Source organism: Pongo abelii, chromosome 5 (genome assembly GCF_028885655.2).
Source record: "Pongo abelii isolate AG06213 chromosome 5, NHGRI_mPonAbe1-v2.0_pri, whole genome shotgun sequence".
Lineage (NCBI taxonomy): Eukaryota > Metazoa > Chordata > Mammalia > Primates > Hominidae > Pongo > Pongo abelii.
The window spans coordinates 148368757-148383047 of NC_071990.2; the positions used below are offsets into that span (position 1 = coordinate 148368757).

Below are 14291 nucleotides of genomic sequence, written 5' to 3' on the forward strand. Positions count from 1 at the left end.
AATGAGGAGTTTTGTCCATTTTCGCCTGTTTCGTCCCTTGCATTATCCCTAGTTAGATCCCATATGAACAGTAAACACCCCACAATATTAGCTGAATGAGTAAATGAAAGGATACATGTAAGCTACTCCTATTATTATTACCCTTATTTATTAATTGCCAACAACTCTGTTCAGGTGTTTGCTTGCTTCTATTATCTGCCTGGACCTGATCAAGAAAGAGCTTTAAGACGTTTGTGTGTATAGAAGTTAAGAGAAAACTGTTATTGCTAGGCTTACTTTATTAGAAGGTATAGATTCTAGTATGTGTCTTAAAATTCAAAGAAAAGCTATAAAAATATGTGACACCAAGAGTTCCCATTTCCACTCAAACGTATTGAGTGTGCTTCCATAGCAAAGCATCATACTGCGGAAATTCCAACGGCATCGCACTGTGCGGCCTCCTCTGAGGTTCCTCTCTCATTGGGCAGGAATGTGTTCCTCCTCGGTCTCATCATTGCATCTCTAGCACTAGTGGGAGATGTCAATAAGTGTTTAATGAATGAATGCATGAACATGCCACACCAGTGACCTCAGGTATGTGTAAATCCTAATGGCATCCTGGCCTGCTGTGTGGGCAAGATTCTGAGGCTGTGTTCAGGCTCAAGGAGAAAGTTTTGTGATCTTTTATCAATGATCCACGTAGACACAGGAAGAGAAAGTGGTAGCACAGGAGCCACAGAGTCACCGCCTCTTTGCTGTTCGTGTGTGTTATGTGGATAACTCCAGAGCAGACGCTGGGGTGTTCAAACATTGTTTTTTGAACAAGTGGCTGTGCTACTGCTCCATAGTGTTATACATAAAAACACTTTCGCACATTCCCTGGATAGTCATGGAATATGGATTTTGCCAAAACATCTGCCCATTCTACTTCAACCTCCCCTCCTAAAGCCAACACCCCTACAACCCAGCACACTGAGAATGTCTGAAATAGCAGACAAGGCTTCGATCTCGTATTTCTTGCCTACTAGAAGAGAACACAATTATTCTGTGAGTAAATGTCATATGGAAGCTGAAAACTCCTTGCAGGCCACGTCTGAAGCTGAATACGCCCGAATACGCCTGTTGATTCCCTTGTTGTGGTTGCACAGGCAGTTGGCTTTGGCAATCACTTCCTTGCAGCTTGTTCCCGGATGCTGTTTCCGGCCCAATTCCCTTCCCTGGGCCTTCAGCTGTGAAGGTTTCCTGGACCCACCTAATGTTGCCTAACCCTGTGTTATGGATTATCTACTGCTGTGAATTTGAGCCCTTTGATTATTTTGCAATTGACCACCCACACCCACCAAGTTCTAATGGAAAATAAATGAAAAAAAAATCAGTTGTTTATGTTTATTTCTCTTTGCATGTTACCATATTCTCTTTCTCTATATGTTTTTCTCGTCAGGTTGCCACTTTTGTTCTCGCTTAAAGTAACCATTACCCTATTCCTACTTTTCCTGTGGTTCAAAGCAAAATCTCTTAGCTCACACTGTGCTCCCGCCCCTGGCCCCCACCAAATTCTCTCTCTTCTCTTTCTCTATCAATTAACAGAAATCTGTTTGAAATAATGGATGGTACAAACCATGTGGTAATTTTGTGTTCCTCTACTGCAAAGAAGTAGATAGAGTATATGCCTAGTACCAGTGGAATTAAATATTTTATGCTAAAGATTTAAGTGCAAATAAAATATTCACAATTACAGAAATGAAAGAATAAAGAAACAGCACAGTTTTGTGTGAGCTTGTGTGTACACCAAAGCTATTCTCATTTTGTTCTTCAAGGATATTCTCACTTTGTTCTTCAAGGATAATTTATAGGACTGGTAGATTTTACATTACATTTCTGAGGATTAAGAATTTCAATGGATCAGAGAATGACAGCCAGTTTTGATTTGCTTTGTTTTGTTTTTTGTTTTGGACAGTGTGGGCTTTTTCATGAGTTGCCTGTAACTCTTTATAATTCTGATTTCTATGTTATAATAGTGTGTTACACCTGTCTCAATAAGCTCAAAATAGTCATGCTACTGTTGTTTATAGCAATTATAAATTATAAACCCAGATCCATATGACAGAAAACAAATAATCTCATCATAAGTCATAAAAGGAAAAATACAGAACAACCTTGTTGAATTCAATTGAAGATCTTGCTCACAAGGGAAACCTGTTTCTGAATAATGTTTAAACAAGATTCATAAAAATGTGCAATTGTAAGGAGGAGGTATTTGTGAAAAAATTTTAAGCTTTTCAGGGAAAAATAGTATCACATAGTACAATGCTATTGACTAGAATTGCTTTCTCCCAATTCTCTAAAGTAAACTAAAGTCTAATATGGTGCAAAAGAAAAATATCTCAAAATACTATTAAATTTAGTTAAATATATATATTACATTTATTATATATATATATCACACAGCTGGTTGCTGGCACAGCTAGGAATTCTCATGGAAATTAAATGCCATCAAGGGCATTTGAATGGGGAAAATAATAATATACAGTAGTACTGGTTTCATATCTTTACTTGTGTCTCTGATAGAGGGCTGTATTATGTTTTTTTTCCCTATATTAATATGTAATTATATAATATATCATAAATATAATATACATTATTTATTATTTTATTTATTATATCATATGAAATATATTTGACTAAATTTATTATATATAAAACATATACATACATAATTTAAATATCAGTGTATGTTTTCTGTGATAATTAGAAATTTGGTTTCAGTACTTATATGTTGAGTGTGTTATGTAAAATTTTGTAAATTTGGGATATTTAGAAAAAAAAAGAAATGATACCTTGAAACGTGTGGAGGAAGTGAGGGTAAAATAGTTTGTATTATACAAGAAAGTCTTGAAGGATACCAAGCATGAGAAATAAAGCTTTGCTTTGGAAGTAGAAATAGCGAGAAGGAGAATGTGTCTCGGGCTATACCCAGGAGCCAGTGCTGGACTCACATCACTCACAGGAGCACTTACCGGGCATCACGTGTGCCTAAAGAGGGACTGATTCCTGCCAGAGAACACAACATGAGGGACAGAGCTATCTGCACGTAGCCCACTATTCAAGGCCATTCCCATTTCCTTCCACATCAGGAATGGTGGGGAGAAAAGATTCAGAAATGTTTCCTCTCACTTTAGGTCATAGACATTCATAATTATTAATATTAAGACTTCATAACGTTAGACATTAGTGACCCTAAATTATCACCTCTCTTCAAAAATACATAAATGGGTAGAAGAAGAAAAGGCACACACAGAGAAAAAAATAAAGATCGTACATACCAATTAATTAGTTCTGGGTATTGAAATTATTAGTAATTTTACTTTATCACTTGTATTTTAATACCTAAAAAAAGTTTTAAAGAAAATATATAAATGGGAAGTTTTAAATGAGCACATACAATTTTAATCAGGAAAAAATATAGTACTTTTTAATTTTATGAACAAGACAGAAACTCTGGAGAGACCTAGAAGTTTAATTATTCTAATTATAATTGTTTGAGTGCTATTATGTCCATCTTACTCAACTTAGTAGTTTTCATTCATTCTTCTCAATTCTCACAAAAACTCTGGGAAGTAGTTATTACCATCCCAGTTTTACAGATGAAGAAATGAGCCTTAGATGCTATGAATAATTTGCCTAAGTTTGCATAGCTAGGAAGGAGCAGAGTGAAGGTTCTAACGTAAGTCTGATTTACTCCAAAGCCCAGAATCTTCCACCATATCATGTAAGCTCTTTAGATACTCTAACAAGTTGTATTGTCATAATAGTACTGGTGGTAGTGGTGATACTGATGGTACTGGTAGTAACTGCTAACATTTATGTCCAAGAAGGGCTTTACATATATTGACCCAATTAACGTTCCCAATAAACTTATGAGGTAGGTGTTATTACTACAGCATTGTCATTTTACAGATGAAGGAACTGGGATACAGACAGTTTAAGAAACTTGCTCTCAGTCACACAGCTAGTGACTGGCACAGCTAAGAATCTAATGGAAATTAAACTCCGTCTAGGGCTTTGAATGGAGAAAAATAATAATATACAGTAGTACTGGTTTCATATCTTTACGGTGTCTCTGAGAGATGTCTTTACCTATATTACTTTAGTGAACACAAAAGTGATATAAAGACATCTGTCAGATATATATGACCCATATTTTGTTTTTCCCTATGTTAATGGGTAACTATTAAGATTCTAGTGGAAAACTAGATAAAAACATTAATATCTGAAATGAACATAGTAGTTTAGTTCATGAAATACAATGATGTAAATATGTAGAATTGGGTAATGGTACAAAATTAATAATATGAATGAACACTCAACAAAATGGTATTATCATTACTATGTATTCCAAAGAAAAAATAAGTCTTCAGAAATAATTATGTTTTCTTTCCTGATATCACATTTGAAAATTTTATATGTGAATGATCAGCTGCTGAAATTAAATTACACTTTGGATTACATAGTATGTTTGTTGCTGAAAAGCAGCAAAGAAATTCAGAATTAAATTGTATTTAAAATGAAGTAGGAAATTTTCTGTTTGAAAGAATATTTTGTTGGGCAATTTTCTTGAAAGTCAAGCAGCTTTCAAATTCAGAATAATTAAGTCTTTAATGTCATGTTTACAAATATTTAGTCAATTTGATTAAAGCATGTCAATATGTCAGCTGCTATGTATCAATTATATATACAACTTAAAATCTACCTGCTCTAATTTGAAGTGTATGATATATTTCACACATCATTTAGTCCATACATAGAAAAATTACATATATAGAAAAATTCAGTTACTAATTCTTTAATTTATCCACTTAGCTTACTTTGGTTTTGTTTGCAACCTCCTCCTCCTGGGCTGAAGGGATTCTCATGCCTCACCCTCCCAAGTAGCTGGGATTACAGACATGTGCCACCATGCCTGGCTAATTTTTGTATTTTCAGTAGAGATGGGGTTTAACCATTTTGGCGAGGCTGATCTCAAATTCCTGACCTCAAGCAATCCACTCATCTCGGCCTCCCCAAGTTGCTGGGATTACACGGATGAGCCACCATGCTCGGCCAGCTTACTTTTAAAATATAAAACTTTATATCAAGAAGAATTGGTTAAGGGTTTTCTGTTGTTGTTTTTTATTAGTACACTGGTGACCTAAGTTAAATTTGATATTCATCCTAAAGTCAATGTTGCCCCACTTATTTAAACTCAACATTTAATTTATATGAAAAATACAATATATAATTTGTGGAGTTTTTTTTCAAAAATCCATGTCTTTATAACCCATGATAAGAAAGAATAAGGCCTGAAATAATGGCTATGTACAACTTAGGATATTTCTATTATAAATGTTTAGAAAGCTTGGCCTCTGGTTAACATGAGGCAACAGTGCCACCTTTAGTATATTTTAATACCTAAGTTTTGGTAAAAACTGCTTACTGAGATGGTTCATGGTCACTTAAGAAAACAGAAGGCTAGAGAACCTTGAGCAGATAGTACTTAGTGATGTCACCTGCCTTCATGTGTAATTACTGGTGTTGTGATTTTAAATTCCTTTTGCCAATATCTCACATTTTTATGTTGCTGGCCTGGATCTTTGAAGTTGTAATCTATTTGCAGAAACAAATATAAACCTGTCATTCTCAAAAATATTTGGTTTCAAGTCTCATTGAATTTTATTAGCAGTATTATAACACTATTCCTTTAACTCTAATTAATATTATACTGTTGTTCTTTAATTGGCACAATGCATGGTATAGCCAATTCAAGGTCTTTGAGGAAACCAAACATTATTAAATACATGTTATATGTATATTATTTATATATATAAAAAGACTTTTCTGTTTATATTTATCAAGTATGACTGTACTTGATAAATGTATACTTTGTTCTAAACAAGTATTCTAGCTTAGAAATATGTAAATTTTCAAATTCCAACCAGATTTTATTTCTGGTATATAAACCTAAGCACTGAATTTTAATCATAAAAACAAAGCTGAATTTTTACAATTTTTATATGTTTTGTTATCCACTGAAGATTTCTGTCTACTGTGTTCTGGATATATGGAGGATACTGTAAGAGGAGACCTAAAGGCATAATGCTAATGGCCTTTTGAGCTCATTTCATCAACAAAATACTCCCTGAGCACTTCCTCTCTTCCACGGGTATATTAATTTATTCCAATGGTCATTTCCTCTAGAGATCTTCTGATTACATAAATAAGCAATGTGAAGTAACATGTTTCATAATTCTTGGATTAGTAGAATGTTTTTTTCTTGAATCTTACAACTATATGTACTCCCAACACATACGTATTTCCTGTAAAGCTTTACATATTAAAGTCAAACAATCTGATAATCAGTATATATTATTAGTTCAACATTATACTAGATGAAATTAGGAATTTAAAATGAGGCATATAATGATGTTTTGGCCTTCAAAGAACTTAAAATTTATGTGAGAAAAGATTACCCTAAATTATGCCATTAAAAATTTTGGAAATTATTTTATTCTGTATATTCAGAATGTAAAGAAGAAGGATGGCACATACCTGCTGTGTGCCTGACATTTTAGTAGGTACTTTGTGTATGTAAACTTGAATATTATATGTGTTAACTTCAGTGGAATCAAATACACCTAAATGTATTAGTCAAACACTAAAAACTATGTGTAGTAAGACAAGAAAGCCCCAGAAATGCTTCATGGGGCAGCTTGACATTCAATTTCAGCTGACATTTGTTAAGCATTTAAAAAACCCAGTGGGTGTATGATACCAGATATGATCCTATTTTAAATGCTCTATATTGATTATTTTAAGCTCTCTGGGCATGGTGCTGGTATCTCCATTACACAGAGAAGGAAACTTAGACTCAAAAGGATGTAATAAACCTACAAAAGTTAACCTATTTAGTGGTTGAGGCAGAATTCACCTCCAGGTCATTTGACTATTAGACCAAAGGATTTTCCCCACAGCAAGACTTCTCAGCAGCTGAGATTGTTGGCAGAAGGGCAAGTTTCCACTCTTATAGAGTGCTCACAGTCCCTTTGCAGTCTGGCAGGGTGGTTTGTCCCCCAATTTGAAAGTAGCTAATAATTGGGCACCAAGTAATTTATAAATACGGGTTATTTACAATTACTATTTTACATTGCTAACAGGGTGACTTACATGAGACTCCAGTTCTGAAAGGGACTAACAGGTTCTTTGAACTTGTATTTGAATACAGATTCAACTCTTATCAGTTGGGAGACTTGAGCAAATTATGTAACTTCTCTGAAAATACCCTGCTGGGATGCTTGAGACTTAAAAGAGAAGGAAACACAGTAAACATTCAATAAATATTATTTTAAATAAATTATTTAAATATTTTCCCCTCACCACTTCCATATTTAATTGTTAGAAAAGGTTAAAAAAGCATAAGGCTCATGTCCTTCATGTTGGGGAAAGGTAATTATACTCTTCTAAAAGTAAACCAGTGGTTCTCAAACTGTGATCCTTGGATCAGCTGCCTCAGCACCATCTGGAAACTTGTGAAAAATGTACATTTTGAGGCCCTATCACAGACCTAGCAAATCAGAAACTTTAGGGTTGGTGCCCAGAAATCTGTTCTATGGTAAGCCCTTCAAGTGATTCTGACACAGGCTAAAGTTTGAGAACCACTCTTGTGAGGGTACCTTCAGCTTCTTTGAATCCTAAGTCATTGGCATTCTTCCCTTCAGCCCATCCCTTTGCAGCACTTTTCTGACAAAAGAGAAAACTATACAGACTTCTTAAAGCAATGTTTCTCAAAGTACAACCTAGAGGCCACTTGTATCAGAATCACGTGAGATACATTTTTAAACTGTAGATTTCTGTGCCCCTCACCAGACTACAGAGTTGGAATCTCTGAGAGGTGGGCCTCAAGATGTACATTTTACATGTTATCTGGATGATTTCTACACTCACCAGAATTGTGAATTGTTATGTTACAATAAGCACAGCATTAGCAGCGATATTTTGTGACAACAAACACAACATTATTAGTAACAGACTTGTCTGGCAGCACAAAGTGAAAATAACGAGTTATTCTAGCTCAGTTTTTATAAGATTGGCTTATCTAAAGTAGGCCACAAAGGGAGCTCTAAAATTCTGTTAATCCAACACTCTGTTGGCATTGAGGGCTCTAGGACCTGGATTTTCTTATGACCAGAAGCTGAAGTGGTAGCTGTGGCCAGTGAGGGTGGTTGAAGCCTGGTTACCTCATATTTGGGTTAGGATGAAGGGCTGGTATTGGAACACCTGGAGGCAGGGGAGGCCTGAGGAGACTGAAAAGAAGCAGCACTGAGTTTGCTTTTCTGTGAAGGCAGTGTTTCTGCCTCCCCAAAGTTTATGGCTAACAAAAGATGTGAAAGAATGTAGGAGAAAAGGTGTCCTCTGTGGCCTCTCCTACTTTCTATCTTGGGTTTCTGAGAAAAGTTGATTTTAATATGTGGTTTTCTATAAAAATCTTTGTTTTTATTTATTTTTTCTTCTTCTCTAAGATGATGTTTCTAAATCTCTAATTTTAAGCCTTGTCCTTCCTCTCATTTAGATAAACTTATTCTCTTTCTGTGAACTTTTTACTCACTTTTAAATCAGTCAATATTCATTTTTCCTACCCATCACAAGCAAGAGCTGAACTGCTTAGAGGGTAATCTCACCTTCCTCCGCAGAGTGCTCTGTAATTTCATACACTTGTGACAAGGTCTCCAGGCTGTATGAATTTTTCCGCTGTCCCAGGACCCTATCTCAGAGAAATAGCATGCACAGATCCTCAGAAGGTTTGGATAGAAAATAAATCCTGGAGAATGGCAGTGAAAATGGCAGGATAAGAACTCCAAAAATTAGTAACTCCATAAAAGCAATGAAAAACCTGGCAAAAAATTATGACAGTCAACTTTTTCAGAACTCTGAAACTTATAAAAGTCTGCAGCAACTGAGGATTGTTTGTTCAAGGAAAAAACAGCTGGATTTCTGTAAGAATAGGAAACTTTATGGTATTTTAACTTGTCCCATTCCTCAGCTCAGCAGTAGCTTTGGGAGAAAAAAAAAAAAAGCCAATATTCCTGGCACATACTGGCAGATGCCAGAAGATGTAAAATGGAGTTGGATTTATTTCAAGGTCTTATTCCCAAAGACTTAACATTATTTGACTTGTTTGATGATTTCCTGGAAGACTTCACTTACAAAGCTGAATCAAAACTACTGATTGTGCAGAGCTTTCTCCACAAAATGGTAGATAGTCTGAGATTATGCAGTCTGAGGATATAGAAGGAAGAAAAAGGAACAGATCTTCAGAGACTTGTGGGACACCATCACACATACCAGCATATACATAATGGTAACTCCAGAAGGAGAAGAAAAAGAGAAAGTGGCAGAAAGACTATTTGAACCAATAATGGCTGAAAATGTCTAGATTTGATGAGAAACATTAATTGGCACATTCAAGAAGTTAAACAAACTTCAAGTGGGACAAATTCAAAGAGACCCAGAGCTAGACACCTCATAATTAAACTCTCTAAAGAGAAAGGCAAGGAATCTTAAAAGCAGAAAGGGAGAAGTGGATCATCACATACAAGGGATCCTCAATAATATTAACAGCAAATTTTTACATCAACATCTAGGGAGACCAGAAGCCAGTGGGAAGACATATTCAAAGAACTGCAAAGAAAATTATCAACCAAAAATTTTCTACCCAGAGAAGCTATCATTCAAAAATAAAGGAGAAATTAAGATATCCCAGAAAAACAACAACTGAAAATATTTTTCAATTTATTTTGAAAACAAACTCAAGCAGTTTGTTTTGAAAACAAACCTGCCCTACAAAAGTACTAGAGGAAGATCTTGCAGCTTAAAAAAAAAAAAAAAAAAAAAAAAAAAAAGACACTAGGCAGTAACTTGAATCTACATAAAGAAATAAAATGCACCAGCAAAACTACATAAATATGAAAGTCAATATAAATATATTTTTTTGCTTATCACTCTTTGTATTCTCCTATCTGATTTAAAAGACAACAGCTTAAAGCAATGATCATAAGTCTGTGTTGATGGGCTTTATAGATATACATATGTGTAAAGATGAAATTTGCAATAATAACATAAAGGGGGACAGAAATATCTGAACAAAGTTTTTGTATACTATTGAAATTAAATTAGTATTAATTCAAACTAGATGGTTATCAATTAAGATTTTAATTATAATCCCCAAGCAACCACTAAGAAACTAACTCAAAAATCTATACAAACAAACAAAAAACAAGGGAATTAAAATGGTACAGCAGTAAACAGTAGTGGAGGAATTGAGAAATAAAAAAAAACAAGGTGTAGTGTATAAGAAATAATAAAAAGGCAGACATAAATCCTATCTTATTAATAATTTGTTTTAAATGTAAGTTAAGTAAACTCTCAAGTTAAAGGGCAGCGAATGGCTGAATGGCCAACAAACATGTGACCTAATCATATGCTCTCTGTAAACAACATACTTCAGTTTCAAATATACAAATAGTTTGAGAGCAAAAATATGGAAAAAACAATACCATAAAAAGAGTAACCAAAAGAGACCTGGAGTGGTTATACTAATACCAGACAAAAAAGGGTCTAAGATGAAAAATGTTAATAGAGACAAAAAAGGATACTTTAAAATGGTAAAAGGGTACTTCATCAAGCAATTTAGCAAGTATAAACATACATAAACCTAACAACAGAATTCAAAATACGTGAAGCAAGAATTGACAGAATTGAAAGAAGAAATAGACAATTCAACAATAATAGTTGGAAACTTTAATACTCCAATTTTAATAATGAGTAGACAAACTAAACAGAAAATTAGCAAGGAAATAGAAGGCTTGAACAACTCTGTAAACCAATCTGACCTAACAGATACCTGTAGAATACTCCACTTAACAACAGCAGAATACACATTCTTCTCAAGGGCATATGGAACATTCTGCAATATAGACCACATATAAATCAATAAAACAAGTCTAAATATAAAAGTAAAACTGTGGAAATTATACAAATATGTTTTCTGGTCACAATTGAAAGAAAGTAGAAAGCAATAAGAAATAAATTGGAGGCCGGGCGCAGTGGCTCACGCCTGTAATCCCAGCACTTTGGGAGGCCAAGGCAGGCGGATCACGAGGTCAGGTGATCAAGACCATCCTGGCTAATATGGTGAAACCCCGTCTCTATTAAAAATACAAAAAAAAAAAAAAAAAAAAAAAGCCCAGCGTGGTGGCCGGCCAGCGCCTGTAGTCCCAGCTGCTCAGCAGGCTGAGGCAGGAGAATGGCCTGAACCCGGGAGGCCAAGCTTGCAGTGGGCCGAGATTGTGTCACTGCACTCCAGCCTGGGCGACACAGTGAGACTCCGTCTCAAAAAAAAAAAAAAAAAAAAAAAAAATTAGAGAATTTCACAACTTCACAAATATGTGAAAATTAAACATACTCTCTTAACCAATGGATCAGAGAAGAAATCACAAGAGAAATTAAGAAATTCTTAGAAATAAATTTAAAAAAAAAACAGAGGATGCAGTAAAAGTAGTGTTGAGAGAAATATATAGCTACAAATGCTTGTATTACAAAGACGTAAGATCACAAATCAATAACTTATCTTCCATCTTAAAAAACTAGAAAACTAGAAAAAGAAGAGATAACTGTGTCTAAACCAATCAGAAGTAAGGGAATAATAAAGATTAGAGCAGAGGTAAATGAGTTCAATATTGTATTACAAGTACTAGCCAACACAATTACACAATAAATGAAAAAAATGGCATCCATATTGGAAATAAATTGTATAGTGGTGATGGTTACACAGCCTTATAAATGTACCAAAGCCCACGGGTTCATCCACATCAATGGTGAGTGTTTGGTATATGAATTATATGCAGATTTTATGAAAATGAGTCAAACAGGCCTTTATAAAAATCTGTGATTAAAAAAATACAAATCTATTAGCTTAACTGTATTTCCCTGAGTTGATTCCCTTGTCCCCTTGTCAATAAAATAATGAAACTATTTTATTGTTACATTATGACTCACCATTTTTTATTTTGATGTCTCTCTAGCTTATGGTGAAAGACATGAGGAGTTAATTACCTTAGGAAGCCCAGACTCCCACACTATTAGTGAGGGACAAAAATCTTCAGTAACTTCCAAAATAACAAGGAAAGGCAAAGAAAAGTCTTCTGAGAAAGAAAAGACAGCCAAAGAAAAACAAGCACCTCGCTTTGAGCCTCAGGTGGGTGTGGAATTTTTTTTCATTTGAGTCACTTAATGATTTTAGGTTCATTGGATTCCTATTTGCCTATCTCATCTGAGGACAAAACTGTGAAACATTCTTTCTCCCTGATTCCAGAAACCATCTAGATACCTTGAGGACGTTCCTTGGACACCTTCCTCAAGCTCCCTTTCCTAGTTCAGTATCAAAAACCATCAATTAAACCTTTAGTATGTAGAACACTATTCATGGCTCTTGGGTTTCTAAGTCATAAATATGACTCAGTACTAACCCTAAAAGAATTCACAGTCTAATAATGGAGGAGACTGAAGGTAAACTGAGAATTATAATGTTGAATGTTGTATGTGCAGTGGTAGAAAGGATAGGTTCTAATACAGCCCCTTCCAGGAGGAAATGAGTTCTGAACCGAGTTAATAAGCAAAGACATGATGAGGCGAAAACTCAATCTGGTTTTTTGAAGCATTAAAGTATGAGAGATGAGGCTGGAGGGGTCAGTAAGTGTCAGCTGGAAAAGGGCCTTAAAGCGTCATTGGAAGGCTGGGACTCTATATACAGTCCAGAGGTTATGAGTCTAAACTCCTTCAGGGCCAGTTAGAAAATTGCAATGATTAGGGGTAAGGAAGAGGATGTGGATCGCAAACGACGAGTGCAAGCACAGGCCTAAAGATTTTCAAGTTACCTAAAAACAGTGCACTCTAAACAAAATACCTATGAGTACAAAATCTTCCCCATTTATGCCTAGATTAAGCAGGACTGGAACTTGGGGTATTTAAGAAGCACATTAACATGATCAGATTTACATTTCAGATACCCTTGTGGCTTTTAAGGGTGTGGACTTAAAGGAGGAAAGACTGGAGAGGAAGAGAATTCAAGAAAATACTTCAGTAATCTAAGCAAAAAAGAGTGTAAAGTGTGTCAGGAACAGGAAAAAAGAAAGGAGGGATGGGACAGATCAAGAACTATCTAGAAAACAAAAGGTGGGGTGCAGTTATTAATCCAAAGTGGGTGTTAAGGAACAAGAAGGAACAAAGTATATCTCTCAGGTTTCCAGCAGGAATAGCTAAGTAGGATGTCAGTACCATTAGGAAAATAGACAATAAAGGAAAATTAGCAAATAAGAAGAGATGATGACTTCTTGTTTCAGACTCCAGGAATGGTTCCTATAGATTTCAAAGATTTCATTTCTTAGCTGAAGTCTACCCTTAGAAGTAAATAAGATTAACCCAATCCATAGATTCCTACAAGAAGACCTTCCTTAGTACCTTCATAGTGCTCCCTTTCCTGATCAAAATTTGATCCCAGAAAAGTCTGTGATAAATTCATGTATTAAGCAATTTAAAAAATAATAAACGCTAATATACCCTGTGTTAAAAGGAGGAAATAAAGTAATTTCCAATTGTGAAAGTCAATTCTCACCAGAATATTAGGGAAATATTGTAGAAAGCAAGGTCATTTGGTAACACTAAAACCAAACTGCAGGTGGAAACTGTATTCAGTGATTATATCAATCCACTCTTCCCAGCTGCATTATTTATCAGGTGATAATTGACATAGCCTCGACCTTATGTAAAGTGCTATGTAACCACATTAGTTTCAATCCTCTCTTCCTACCCAATTGCCACCTATGAGCCTCACCTACGTAAAAATTGTCTCCCAGCCTATGATACATGCAGGTGATCCCATGAGACATTAAAATGTTGTTAATTTTCATGATGAATATGTATCAAGTATATACAGACCTGGAAATTATCAACTATCCTGCTCTCATTTTTGTGAAGAGATGCTATGAGTGAACATAATTAGAATTTATAATTTAATGTGTACAGTTTAAAGTAAAATTTGCATACATGAAATGCACAAATCACAGTTATAACATTCAGTGAGTTTTGATCAATGTATTCACCATGTAATCCATGCCCCTATCAAGATATAAATTATAGATTATTTCCATAAACTCGGGAATTATCTCAAACTTCTTTGCATTCAATTTTCTAATTCTCATACCTCATCTCCTAGTAACAACTGA

The 14291-nt window shown here is 34.9% G+C and overlaps 1 protein-coding gene across 1 annotated transcript in view; it reads left to right on the forward strand.

The window, feature by feature from the left end:
- Nucleotides 1-14291, forward strand: part of ADGB (androglobin) — a 203556-nt gene that overhangs the window by 171671 nt on the left and 17594 nt on the right. Inside the window, exon 30 of the mRNA XM_002817462.5 lies at nt 12093-12265. Within this exon, the coding sequence (XP_002817508.5) occupies nt 12093-12265 (173 nt within the window). The remainder of the gene's footprint in view (nt 1-12092; nt 12266-14291) is intronic.